The sequence below is a fragment of the Cariama cristata genome, unplaced genomic scaffold (genome assembly GCF_000690535.1).
Source record: "Cariama cristata isolate BGI_N322 unplaced genomic scaffold, ASM69053v1 scaffold32133, whole genome shotgun sequence".
NCBI classification, from domain to species: Eukaryota; Metazoa; Chordata; class Aves; order Cariamiformes; family Cariamidae; genus Cariama; species Cariama cristata.
In genome coordinates, this window is record NW_009610656.1 from 23,658 (window position 1) to 36,911 (window position 13,254).

At 38.1% G+C, this 13,254-nt stretch overlaps 1 protein-coding gene across 1 annotated transcript; it reads left to right on the forward strand.

Moving 5' to 3' along the window:
• Positions 1 to 361: 361 nt before the first annotated feature.
• LOC104154793 (gamma-aminobutyric acid receptor subunit gamma-2-like) lies at positions 362 to 8,691 on the forward strand (the record flags this gene model as incomplete). The annotated part of the gene is made up of 5 exons (XM_009697952.1): positions 362 to 510; positions 2,157 to 2,224; positions 3,208 to 3,428; positions 7,773 to 7,855; positions 8,554 to 8,691. Coding segments are annotated over 5 exons (659 nt in total), but the record flags the coding sequence as incomplete, so codon positions are not given.
• Positions 8,692 to 13,254: the final 4,563 nt, after the last annotated feature.

The following is a 13,254-nucleotide window of genomic DNA, read 5'->3' on the forward strand; positions in this document are numbered from 1 at the left end:
TCTCTGATATTTTGGTGGAGAGTTGCATAAGCTAAGTGACAATTAGATTTGTTTCATAACAGGTACCACCTGAGTGAGCAAGAGGAAAAATAGGCATGCCAAAGGTGATAAGCACTGATGTTACTTTGAATAGACAGAATATGATCTCAACTGTACTAAAAGGAAATGTTAAAGTGAACTGTAACCTCAACTATTATGTGACATCTTTACTGTGAGTCTCCTTTTATAAAGCAGGCAATTTTTAAATGTTTTGTACAGTACTATTAAAACCTGAATTATGTGTGTATTGTCTCCAAAGAGGTTGCCTACAAATTCATATTTTTCAAGGTTTGCTATTTCTCCACTTTTATTTCTTTAACAGTTCCATCCAAAAGGGAGATGACGATTATGAAGATTACACTTCAAATAAGACTTGGGTTTTGACTCCCAAAGTCCATGAGAGTGATGTCACTCTTATTTTAAATGGCTTGCTGGAAGGATATGACAACAAATTGAGACCTGACATAGGAGGTATGTAGGTTTTCTTTTTAGACCATTTTTGACTAAGCAGTGAAAAGAGTTTTCATACTACATTAAGCTACATAAGGAAGCAGAATCCATTCAAAGTAGTTACAAAAACAAAATACAATGTAGTAAAACATCAGTTGAACAAAAAGTAGTCATGATTTTGGAAGCTGACATAAAATAAGATTGCTAAATCTGTCCTGAGACATGTAATAAGACTGTTGTGATTTGCTGAATCAGGCTGCTTGTAATGATGCACCTGCATAGGAAGTTTGGAATTTAACTTTTAGGGGATGCAAAAGCAGGTTTTTATCTTTGTGTATCTAAGTGAAGGTGTTAGAGAATCACAAATAATATATTGGAAAGGAAGGCCAAAATGAGGATAATGCAGCCTGATCCTTGCATGATGTGATGGACACAGACAGAGCCTCTAACAGCAGCAGGTCTGCACCAAGTGATGCGGCATGGGTTCTTACTTGCACTCCAGGGCAAGAAGTGATTGGAGAACGGGGCACAGAGGAGTAGATTCACAAAAGATCACTGCAGTCAAGCAAGGTCAACCTCCCTAGATTTCCCCTACAGCCAATATAAGTATATAGACCCAAGCTTGGACTCATAATGGAAGTCTTATTTGGCTGAATCACCTTTTGCACCTATCTTCCTCTCCACTGATTACTGAGGGAGCTCAAAGAGAGAAATCTCCCTGAGTTGGTGCAAGCTGGTTTCAGAAAGCCCCATGTGTGCACAGAACAGGCAGACGATACCTCTGTAGAAGAGGACACATCGGTAATAAGATTATAGAAAAAAGCAAAGAGAATTCACGGATGAGGCAGGCAGAGGAAAGAAGGAAGCAGCAAGGTTAATGAAGGAAGCTGTTTCTAACAAGTTTATAGAGGCTTATAAACTAAGGAATTTTTCACAGTGAGGGATAACATGAGTATTTAACCTTCAATGTATGTATATAGTGTAAATCAGCAGAGGAATTTGTCTTAATGTCCCAATCCAAGACTTCAGAGAACAGAAAAGAATTAAGCATTCATAAAAGCATCTGGGAAAAAACAATGGTTTAGTCAAGGTGTATAAAAATAATAAAGTTGCAATAGAGTAATGTAAAAATAAATTAATCTAACAATCATTTTTTATTCCTGTTTTAGAGCCTTGAGTATTATTTTTGCTTTGGGCTCACAAAATTGTTATTTACCTGCAGTCATCTCTGCAGGCAACAGCTGTCATGTTGTATTTGGCATTATAATGTAAAACAAGTGATGCAAGACATCATAAGAAGAATAAGTTTGCTTTTGTTTATAGTGTTTTGTCAAATGTGTTGCTGTGACCTGACACAAAATATACATACTCTCAGTCAGATATGACTCGCTCTAAGGTAATGACACTGGTTTCAGTATTTGTTCTTACAACATAAGTGTATTTGTTCTGATAGAATAAACCATATAAGGATTTGTCACGAAGTGTCTCCAACTAATTTCAAACTGGAGACATTGCTGCAAATTTATATTACTGTATATGCATACTTAAATGTGAGGCAACCATAGCCACAAGAGAGGTATTATAAAAATCTTTTGCTTGTGTTTGACTTTCATGTAGTTGACTTTGACCTTCACTCATGTTACTGATTCTTGTTGTATCTCTTACAGTTAAACCAACAGTAATTCACACTGACATGTACGTAAATAGCATTGGGCCTGTGAACGCTATCAATATGGTAGGTAAATGATAGCCAATTTTCCTACAATTTTCACTTTGTTACAAAGCCTCCATCATTTTTGACATTATAAAGCTTCCATTAGTTTTAATGTTGTGCTATACCTATACTATTTTTAAAATCTCATTATTATTATGGATGTAAGGACTGTATGAGTTATGAATCTCTACAAGACAGGGAAACTGAGCTCTATGCTGAAAAAAACGTAATAATAATAGTTCTAACATACCCTCACACTTTTATGTACTCTACTTTCAAGCGCTTTTTGGCGGTTTAACTCCTGTAAAACTGAGCTTCCAGATTGCTACAAAATAAGGAAAACCATTCACCAGTGATATTACCATCCCTGCCACCAAGAGATAAAAAGAAAAAAAGCTAGATCCTCTTTCCTCTCCTCTTTCCAAAATTCCTCCAGAAAAATTTATTTATACCTTCGTACAGGTGAAGGAAAGTGGTCTAGCCTTAGCACAATGTCTACTTCGTTCTTGTAGTTTTCACATGTAGAAAGAAGACTCAGATTGCTCTTTTCCATTCTATAATTTCCTTTGCAGCTTCGGGCTGCCCAGTGGTGCCAGGGAAAGTGAGACTTTACCACTTCAGATATTAACTGGGGGACACAAGCAATTAAGGTAGCCAAGTCATCTCAAATTTTTCCTGTCCTAGATCCAAGGGAATAAGTAACTGTCCTCTGATCTGATCAGGCATGGGTTGAGGCGTAGGGACACAGAATTAGAAAGGTGCATATACCACTCAATTGCATCTTATTTTCACCTGTCAGTGGGAAAATAACAGAATAAATTGGTTTTAAACAATAATCTTTGGTAAACCATGCCCTCAAAAATTGACAAAAATTATTTTTATCAGTTCTAGTATCATCTCTGTAGTTCACAATTTTTTTCATATGAAATTAAGGAAAGTATATCAGGAGTTATGTGAAATGCTGAGTGCTATGTTTTCATCAGTATTTCTGGTTAACACAACAGGAATATACAATTGATATATTTTTCGCCCAAACGTGGTATGACAGACGTCTGAAGTTCAACAGCACTATAAAAGTGCTCAGATTAAACAGCAACATGGTTGGGAAGATCTGGATACCAGATACATTTTTCCGAAATTCCAAGAAAGCTGATGCTCATTGGATAACAACTCCTAATAGGATGCTCAGGATCTGGAATGACGGCAGAGTGTTGTACACATTGAGGTATTTATACCTGACTTTAATTTCAGTTTCTCTAGGGAAAGCCAAAGAGAAAGGTCCTGTGAACTCAGATCATTTGACATTAACCTGAAGGAAAAAACATTGGGTTTTCCTATTTACTTATGCATACAACCCTGAAAAAGGGAAATATTTATAAGATATAACTTGCATGCAATTTATTTTATATTGGCACAGTAAAGAGTTCTATAGATTGTACTGTCTTGCTCCATAATAGTCATGTTCCTATACTAAAATGAATATAAACATTGTTATAGTAATTAATCTTCATTTTCAGATATGTTTTATTGTTTGCCACAGGTTTGGTCCATATTGCCTTTTACCTTTTTATTGAGTTAAACTGATGAATTTGAAATATTCTTGAATTAAATAGATGGTATAAAAGGAGGTATTATATACATCAAAGGTATCTTACTCTGAATTGATTACAATTTAGCTAGATGAAGCTCCACCCTGCAAAAGCATTTCATTCCTCAAATATCTTATGAAAATAAGGATTATCATTTCAGCTTTGGTCATTGAATGCTTAAGCGAAAACCTACAGGTATGCCCCGTTCCACCAAAATTTTCAAGAATCTGAACTTGATATGCTCATTCCAGATTTCTCAGTCACGTGTATAGGTTTTCTTTCAAGATAGATTACCTTTAAAAACTATTGCTTCAATAATTAAGTTATGCATATGCCTACGTTGAGGTGTAACATATGCAATGTGTAACAACTCAAATATCATATTCCAAATGACCATAAGATACTTCCTAAATGTGAAAATCCTAAGTGCTTTTTTTTTTTTAATTTTTCTTACATGTGCTATAATATTTGGTTCTATTTAAAATGTACATAAAGACAGCATTTGTTCAAGAGAATTTATAATTTAAAATTACGGTACAGACATAAGACCACCTGAGTTTTAGACTGCATTTTTTTCTACTTTTGTTTCATTGGGAGCCAAAAATAAAGTTTTGAAGAGAAATACACTTGTTCTAATTTTAATGAATAGATCTGAAGCTTTGGTTAAGACAACCTTCTAATGTTGCAACTGTCTGAATTACAAAAAGGAGTTTTATTTCATAGTTATTTTACATTCATTACACATTGCATCGCCAGAAGAGATAAAAGAGCTATTGGAATTGAAATCCACTGCAATTCAAAGTCAGTCTGATAAAGATCATCCTAGGTCCGCTTTTGAAATGTTAAATTTGGACTTAGCTACACTACTGTCTCTTTGGATTTCTTTACCTTTCTCTTCAAACCCCTCAGTTTTTCTCATTAGAAAAACATATATCTGATATAAATTAGAAACAGTTTTCTGTTATTAATGTATACTTAGTTGTTCTAGTGAGTCACAGCAAGCACCAGAAAGCATTCAGCCTGGATTAATCCAGAAGTGATATGAGATAGTACCACTACAGATCTGGGATTCTGTCCTGAAGAGAAGAGGGCTCTGGAAGAGCTGGTTGATTTTCTCAGTCACCTCCTTCCAAGCTCAAGAACAGCCCATCCTGACCAGCAGGAAACCAAGCAAAGTTAGCAGGCAGTCTGCATGGATGAACACAAAGCTCCTGACAAAACTCAAATGTGAAAAGAAAATGTACTAGAGGTGGAAGCAGGGACAGGTGACCAAGGAGGAATACAGAGATGCTCTCTGAGCACCCAAGGGCAGGGTTAGAAAAGCCAAAATTCATCTGGAGTCAAATCTGACTAGGGACCTGAAAGCAAGAAGGGTTTCTACACATACATCCTCAGCAAAAGAAGACTAGGGAAAATGTGGGCACATTGCTGAACAGGAATGGGGACCTTGTCACAAAGGACACCGAAAAGGCCAAGGTACACAATGCCTTCTTTGCCTCAGTATTTACTGGTAAAACCCTGCCTTCAGCAATCCCAGGTCCCTGAAACCAGCAGGAAAGTGGAGCAAGGAAGATTTACCTTTGGTGGAGGAGGATCAGGTATGGGCTAAGTAAGTGGACACTGACATGGACTGAATATGCCGGAACTGCTAGGCTCAAAAGTTTAGGATCAGTGGCATGAAGGCCAACTGGAAAGCAGTCAATAGTGGTGTACTCTCCAGCTTTGTACTAAGCCAATACAATTTAGCATCTTTACATCTTCATCAATGACCTGGACAATGGGACAGAATGCATCCTCTGCATGTCTGCAGATAATAAAAAACTGGGAGGAGTGATTGGTGTATCATAGGGTTGTTCTACCCCTCAGAGGGTCTGCAACATGCTGGAGAAATGGGCCAATGGAGTTCAACAAAGGAAAACGTCATGATGAACCAGTGGAGAAATAAACCCATGCAGCAGTACAGGGTATGGGCCAACCAGCTGAAAAGCACCTTACAGAAAAAGACCTGGGGATCCTGGTAGATGTTTACCATGAGCCAGTAAAGTGCCTTTGAAGCAAAGGCAAACAGCATCCTGGACTGCATTAGGAAGACCATTGCCAGCAGGTCAATGGAGATGATCCTTCTCCTCTGCCCAGTACTACTAGTGAGACACATCTGGAGTGCTGGGTCCAGTGCTAGGCTCCCCAGCACAACAGGGATATGAGCTTACTGGAGCAAGTGCAGCGAAGGCCCACTAAGATGCTGAAGGGCTGGGAGCATCTGATGTGCAGGGAGAGGCTGAGGGAGCTGGGACTGTTCAGCCTAGAGAAGAGAACACTTGGGGGATGTTATGAATGTGTGTAACTTGGGCGGGGGTAAAGAAGGCAGGGAATAGAAGGGATAAAGAAGACAGAGACATAATCTTCGCAGTGGAATACAGTGAAAGGACAGGAGGCAATGGGCACAAACTGAAGTACAGAAATTTCTGTTTAAATGTAAGAAGGAACTTTTTTACTGTGAGAATGGTCAGTCAAACAGGTTGCCCAGAAAACTACATGCTTGGAAGGGTTCAAAGCCTGGATTGTGCTTTGTGCTTCGGAATGAAATCTACTCAATTCCACAAGAGAAAACAAATTAAAAAACAGCAGTAAATCTAAGCCTATCCCAAATTGAAACACTGTTAAATATATTCACCAGAGAAAAGGCAATATTGAAGAAAGAACTTGGTAATTTTTTTGATCCATATTATGATTATCTTGAAATGAAACTGAAGATGATGGAAACGAGAAAAGAAAGAGCAATAATACTAGCACACAGAATCACCTCTCCTTCTGTGTCACAAACAGAACTTCCCTTAGTTTCAAAGGAAATTAGATTTGTTCCTAAATCTCTAATGTAGAAAAGTTTCATTTTGACTTCATTCACTTGGTGGCTAGTGGTCACAACATCCCTCTGCATCCCACAGTATGAGACTCAGGGAGTCATTTGCACACAGCACCTACATGTAGGAGCCAGGAGAGAAACCCAGCTCACAGAGTTGCTTATTTGGATACTCAGGAATCAGTAAAGACTAGAAACTTAGAGTTTTCCTAGAGACTCATGGAAGAAATAAACAGCACTCTGCTCCTTTTATTTTTCTCCTTTTCCTTTTTCCCTGTCTCACCCCAGCTCCTCCCTCCTTTCCAAAGTCCAAATATCATGCAGCTCATGTCAAGGTTGGGTCTATGTACAGGCTAGCGACAACTAGGAGACTGAATGACAAACAGCAGAGTTCTTAGCAGGCACATCAGGGGATATAACTCATCTAATTTGGGATTTCTAAAAGTACATGTCTCTGCCTGATCTATAGCATGTACAACACGTGAGTTATCATGGAGACTCTGCTGATATTCAGTGGAGAGAAACACCTTTCAGTACATTCTTCTGATTTAAGTGTCGTATTTTGGAATGAAATCAAGTATATCCTCAGAGCACCTTTCCCCTAGCTATAAAGGTAGTCTAAATGGCTGTCTTGGATGCAGATGTCTAAATTTGGACTCTCATCCATCATTTTCAGAATACAATTTTTGCCATGTAAAATACATTTCCCTAGTGCGTTATGGCATGTTGTGACACAGAGATTTGTCACTGCTTATGAGATGACCTGTACATCTACTTAGGGATTTGCCAGTCATGAGTAATGTTGCCATTTCAGATGCACAGGAACAGAACTTTTAATACCTTATTCTATTACACAGTCTAGAAAGTAGATGATCAGAGCCTATGTAACCAAAAGGAAACACTGCTTATCAGTAACCACGATATCTTCCTATGCTCAGAATATCCAAATTAATACATACATATCAATAGTTTACTTTTGCTTTATATGTATATATTATATATATGCATATTTCATAGTCAGATTCCATATAGGTAAGAATCTTGTTTTGCTTGCCATGATGTAGCTTTCAGGACAAACTTCTCAAGTACATTCTGTAAATCCTGATCTCTTTCTCCTCAGGCTGACAATTGATGCTGAGTGTCAGCTACAGTTGCACAACTTCCCAATGGATGCCCATTCCTGCCCCCTGGAATTTTCAAGCTGTAAGTAACTTGCTTAAAAATATCCCTTTTCTAACCCATGCTGAATCACTTATTATAAATTTATATTTACATACTTAGAGTCAGCAAGGTTTATGTTCTTAACTAGACATAGTCTAATGGTTTTCAGTTTTATTTTGACCTTATTTTCAAGTACCTGAATCATATATGTTCACGAATGTAATTGAGGAATGCTACATAAAAAGTTATACGATTTCTGGGACCTATGTGATTAATTTATGCTTGCATCTTAGCATAACAGTAGAAATTTTTACTTTCAGCATCAAAGTCTCATGGCCTGATACTTTCTCTCTGTGCATGCATGTTTCACTATTGCAATAGCTGGAGTCAAGAGTTTGACATTTTGCAGTGAGGTCAAGGTGAGAATTCCTGGTCCAGCTGCAGACTTTTTGGCCATAATTGAGGGACGGGCAAAATTGCATCCTATTGGGTCCACAAAAATAGAAAACTCATTTTTGAAAAATTATTTCAAGTGCTATTTTAAATTTTAATAAATAAAATGTGACATTAAGTAAAAGGCACTACTAAGTAACTTGAGAAACACATGTCTATAATTTACTTGCAATATGTTTCTCCAGTTTTTTCCAGAAATAGAAAATAGTATTTTTACTCCCCAAAGTACACTAAAATCCTAGCAATGACTATGAAACAAAGCATTCTGTATTTTCCATTGCAATAAGATGGCTACCCAAGAGAAGAGATCATTTACCAATGGAAGCGCAGCTCTGTGGAGGTGGGGGACACCAGGTCCTGGAGGCTTTACCAATTCTCCTTTACAGGATTAAGAAATACAACTGAGGTGGTGAAGACTACTTCAGGTAAGACAACTGATCTATTTACCTTCAGATCAATTTAGGATTTTATTAACAGAAAGAAAAAAAGAAAGATATCTCTGCTTAGAACTTAACATTGGCACTTCATTGAACAATTACAGGCTTTTAAATACCTTTGGAACCATCCAGGCTTTAGTATTTCTGAAGAAGAACTCACAGGAAGAAAAATAAGTTGTCTACTGTCCCTTCCTGTCCTCCAAGAAATACCTAGAACTGTCAGGAGAAAGCCACTAATACAAGGGGGGAGTGGGCGAGGGAACTTGCTCTTCTGCTTCAGTGCAGAGAACAGCACAGCTGAGCCACTAAATGGTAATCCGATACTGATAGGAATATTTTAGAATCCCCTTCCAACTTCTGGAAGCAGAAAGTAGGCCTGCACAGAAATGAAATTTGGAGTCCCAACCTCTTTACTACAGCAGCTCCAAGTTTATTTTGTTCCTTAAAACAGGGAACATTCAACTCTCATTAAAGAGAACAGCCTTACAAATCAGAGTCTCAGATGAATTTCCTGCATATTTCTGTCTCCTTGGAAACAAGTAATGGAGTTTAAAATGATAAATGTGGAAGTACTCAGCATTTAATACAAATAGCAATTTTAACTCTACTAACTAAGCAAGAAAATACATTCTTCTAGACACATATATTGTTTTATTTCTCAGTGGAAAGAAAATCAGTGAATATGAGAAAGCATGTAAACAGGAATTGCATATTAATATTCTTGTATATGCATGATATCCCTTGTCTTTGATTTCTGACTTTCAGAAAGAACAGTGAAATTAAAGCAGTTTTTCTTTTCAGGTTGCTTTTGATTTTTCCTTATTTTATGGTTCTGGTAAATGTATTAATTTAAATTCAGAAATCTATGTTAATTCTGACTTCAGAAATATCCCCATCCATTTTATTTCTAAAAGGTCAGCATTACTGTTATATTCAAAAGGAGAGCGAGTTGAGAGGAGCCTGCTGTGCATTACACTGGAGTGTAAACAAAGAGGTTGAGAAATAATTCAAGTTCCAGCTCCTGAATCACTGGACATTAAGCACCAATGACATGTTCGGTCTTAGGAGCAGGGCAAAAATGGAATGAAGCCTCCCAGCTGTAGCCACATTTGCCTTATGGCATCTTCTGCCATTTTAGATGTAGAAGATATTTAGTGAGCTATTCAAGAAAGCATTTGACCTTTCTCATTTTCCCAGGAAAACAAAAAACAAAGGTGCAAAAGAGAACAAGTGAGCAGCATGTGTGCGAGCCATAGCTGCTAATAACCACCCATACATATGACATGGCAAAATTGCTCTCAAAGCAAAAACACAAACAGCAATACATCGCACCTCAGACTGCCTGTTCAACAGGCAAAGCACAAAACACAGCAGCGTACATAAGTGTGGTCTAAGGTCTCATCCTGCCCAGGCTGAAAACTAACTTTATTTCAGCATTAATTTGAGTTTCTTTTATTTGCACTTTTTTTTTTCTCCCTTTTCTGCTTGAGCCATTCTCTAATAAACTTTGGTTTTGGCCAGAGACAGAAATGCTACAATATTAACATGCTACAAGCTTCAGATCATCTTGCACTGTTGAATGAAAAGCACTCTGTAATACACTGCTAATGGGAAGAAAGTGCATACTGGGAAGCAAACAGTAAAACACAGAAAGCAAAGACACTTTCCCATGCAAAGAAAACCTTTTATTTTTTCAGGGGATAGCCGTTCAAGCTTGTAGTACTCACCCAGAGTACTACCATAATGTTGCATCAGTAGTTTTTAATACGACAACACACACCAGCCCTTTTAATTTGCTTTAAGAAAAAGTAATTAGCAGCTAGCATGCACTTTAAAGCAGCAAAGAGTCACTCTAGTCATCACTTGATTCCTAAGAAGAAATGTTCATGAAAGCTACTCAGCCTGCTGAGCTGCTTTCAAAGACCTGCTGAGTATAAAAACTTGGAAAAATGTCCTGTGTATATATTTCTTCTCCTGCAGTTATGTTTGATTTTCATTGCTCCTCTTGTTTTTATGACCACAGATATGCAAGCAGATTAGATTTGACTTTGATCTAGGTGCAGTTTCTAAACAATCAGAAGGTGGGGGAAAAAAAAAACAACAACAATAAAATAGGGATTGTCATGAATCTAGTCTATCTTGTACAAATACTTTGCTAAAGCTGGCAGAGCCTACAGTGTTCATTGCTTACCTAAGTGCCTTACTAGCATGCCAGGAACTACATTAAGTCCAATATTCCTCAGCCAGACCCATAGTCTACCTATAATTACTCTCTTACATGCACACATTTTCAATAGTGTTTCCCCAAAAGACAAGACAAGAAAAATATTCCAAGCTTTATTAGCAACCAAGCAACCTATTCCAAGATTTATTAGCAACCTATGTGCAGCCTGAGTACACAAGTTAAATGTTTGAATACCCTTATAGACAAAATAAGTCTTGAGACTTTATGCAACTAATTGCAGTGCTGCGTATAATAGAATTTAGGTACAAACTAATGACAGTACCACTGCCAATGCTTCGGTGGGGATATCAGCTGAGGTACAGAAGAGGAGGCAATGGAAAGATTAATGAGATGTTGGAGAGGGGTCTATACTATACTTCCAAGAACTCTTCTCCAAAACTAAATTTAGATAACAATAGAAACTAGAGAAACCTGAACACAAAAGGGAGGAGTTGGAGAATATAAGATTGAACAGTTACAGAACAGAAAAAGCCTGGGAGTAGTGTCAAGGCATTTGAAACTGGAGTAAACTTTTCATATCTGCATTTACTCCATTTCGAAATAAAATCTTGTTTCCGCCTTCATGCCTCCCAGTGACTAACACATTCTAGACCTCAAGGGTTATGTTTGCTTGGTGACTGGAGCAGAGAAGAGAATCAGAAAGGATGGCTGAGACTTGGTCATTACAAACTCCATTATCTCTCTTTCTGCCATACCATAGCTGAACATTTGAGATCTGGGCTGAGTTATGGGCAGAAGACAAGGATTGTTTGAGCATAAGCTTCATAAGATCTGATGGACTTGCTGAAGTGACTACATTTATCTGCTGCTATTCCTTTGCATGCACAGCAGAAATATAAGATTAACTGAAAGGGCCAGATATCAGAATTCTGTCCCTGATCAGTTAGCAAAACCCAGTAACAACAGAAAAAAGCAACTGGAATATTACAAACCATCCTGTCTCTCTTATCTGTAGTGAGTCACCCCAAATTGTCAGCTTATTTGTCTCCAAACTGAACATTCACATGTGACTCTCATTTTCTTCGAAAGTCACAGACCAAGCAATAAGAAATAACTTAGTTAACGAAATTCACTGTCCCTTAATAGTGGGGACTGCTAAGAAAAGTTAACTCTCAACCTTCTGCTCTATGAACATTTCATTGAAATGACTAAATAGCCTATACAGTTGATAATATATTACCTGTATATATTTTCGGGGTTTTTTTCACTACAACCTATGCTGTGTAAACAGCAGTGGTTTAGTTCAGATTATTTGCAATAAAGTGCATGTTAAGACATAATATAATCTGAGTTATATAAAATATTACAATTGACCTCACACACTTATAAACTGAGATGGGTTTAAGATTTATTGTATTATTGAAGTATGTTCATAATCACTGCTCAAACAGTGCGTATCTTGGTTATTTATTAAGAAACTACCATTTCTCTCGTGTGACCTTTTTGCTCACAGTGTAAGGCCCCATTCACTGAATGGTAGTGAGATTCTCCAATAGAAAAAGCAATGAACTAATGGAAAAGTCAAGAAAATAAAAATTCACCAACTTCTGAAATTTGGGTGGACGCTGCCATGAGTAGTCCTTACAAAGAAAGCACCAGGTATACAAAATCCTACTTCAAACCTAATGCAGAGGTTGCACAGTAAATCTAGTTGCTTTGCTGACATGTTCAGAGTTCATGTTATACGTGGAATCATAGAAACGTTTAAGTTGGAAAAGACCTTTATCATTAAGTCCAACCATTAACCTAGCATGGCCAAGTCCACCACTAAACCATGTCCCTAAGCACCACATCTACATCTCTTTTAAATACCGCCAGGGTTGGTGACTCCACTGCTTCCCTGGGCAGCCTGTTCCAATGCTTGACAAACCCTTTCAGTGAAGAAATTCTTCCTAACATCCAACCTAACCCTCCCCTGGCACAACTTGAAGCCATTTCCTCTTGTCCTATCGCTCGTTACTTGGGAGAAGGGAGCGATCCCCCCCCTCGCTACAACCTCCTTTCAGATCGTTGTAGGGAGCGATCAGGTCTCCCCTCAGCCTCCTTTTCTCCAGACTGAACAACCCCAGCTCCCTCAGCTGCTCCCCATCAGACTTGTGCTCCAGACCCTTCGCCAACTTCATTGCCCTTCTCTAGACACGCTCCAGCACCTCGATGTCTTTCTTGTTGTGAGGGGCCCAAAACAGAACACAGGATTAGAGGTGCAGTCTCACCAGTGCCGAGTACAGGGGGACAATCACTTCCCTAGTCCTGCTGGTCGCACTATTTCTGATACAAGCCAGGAGGCTATTGGCCGCCTTGGCCAC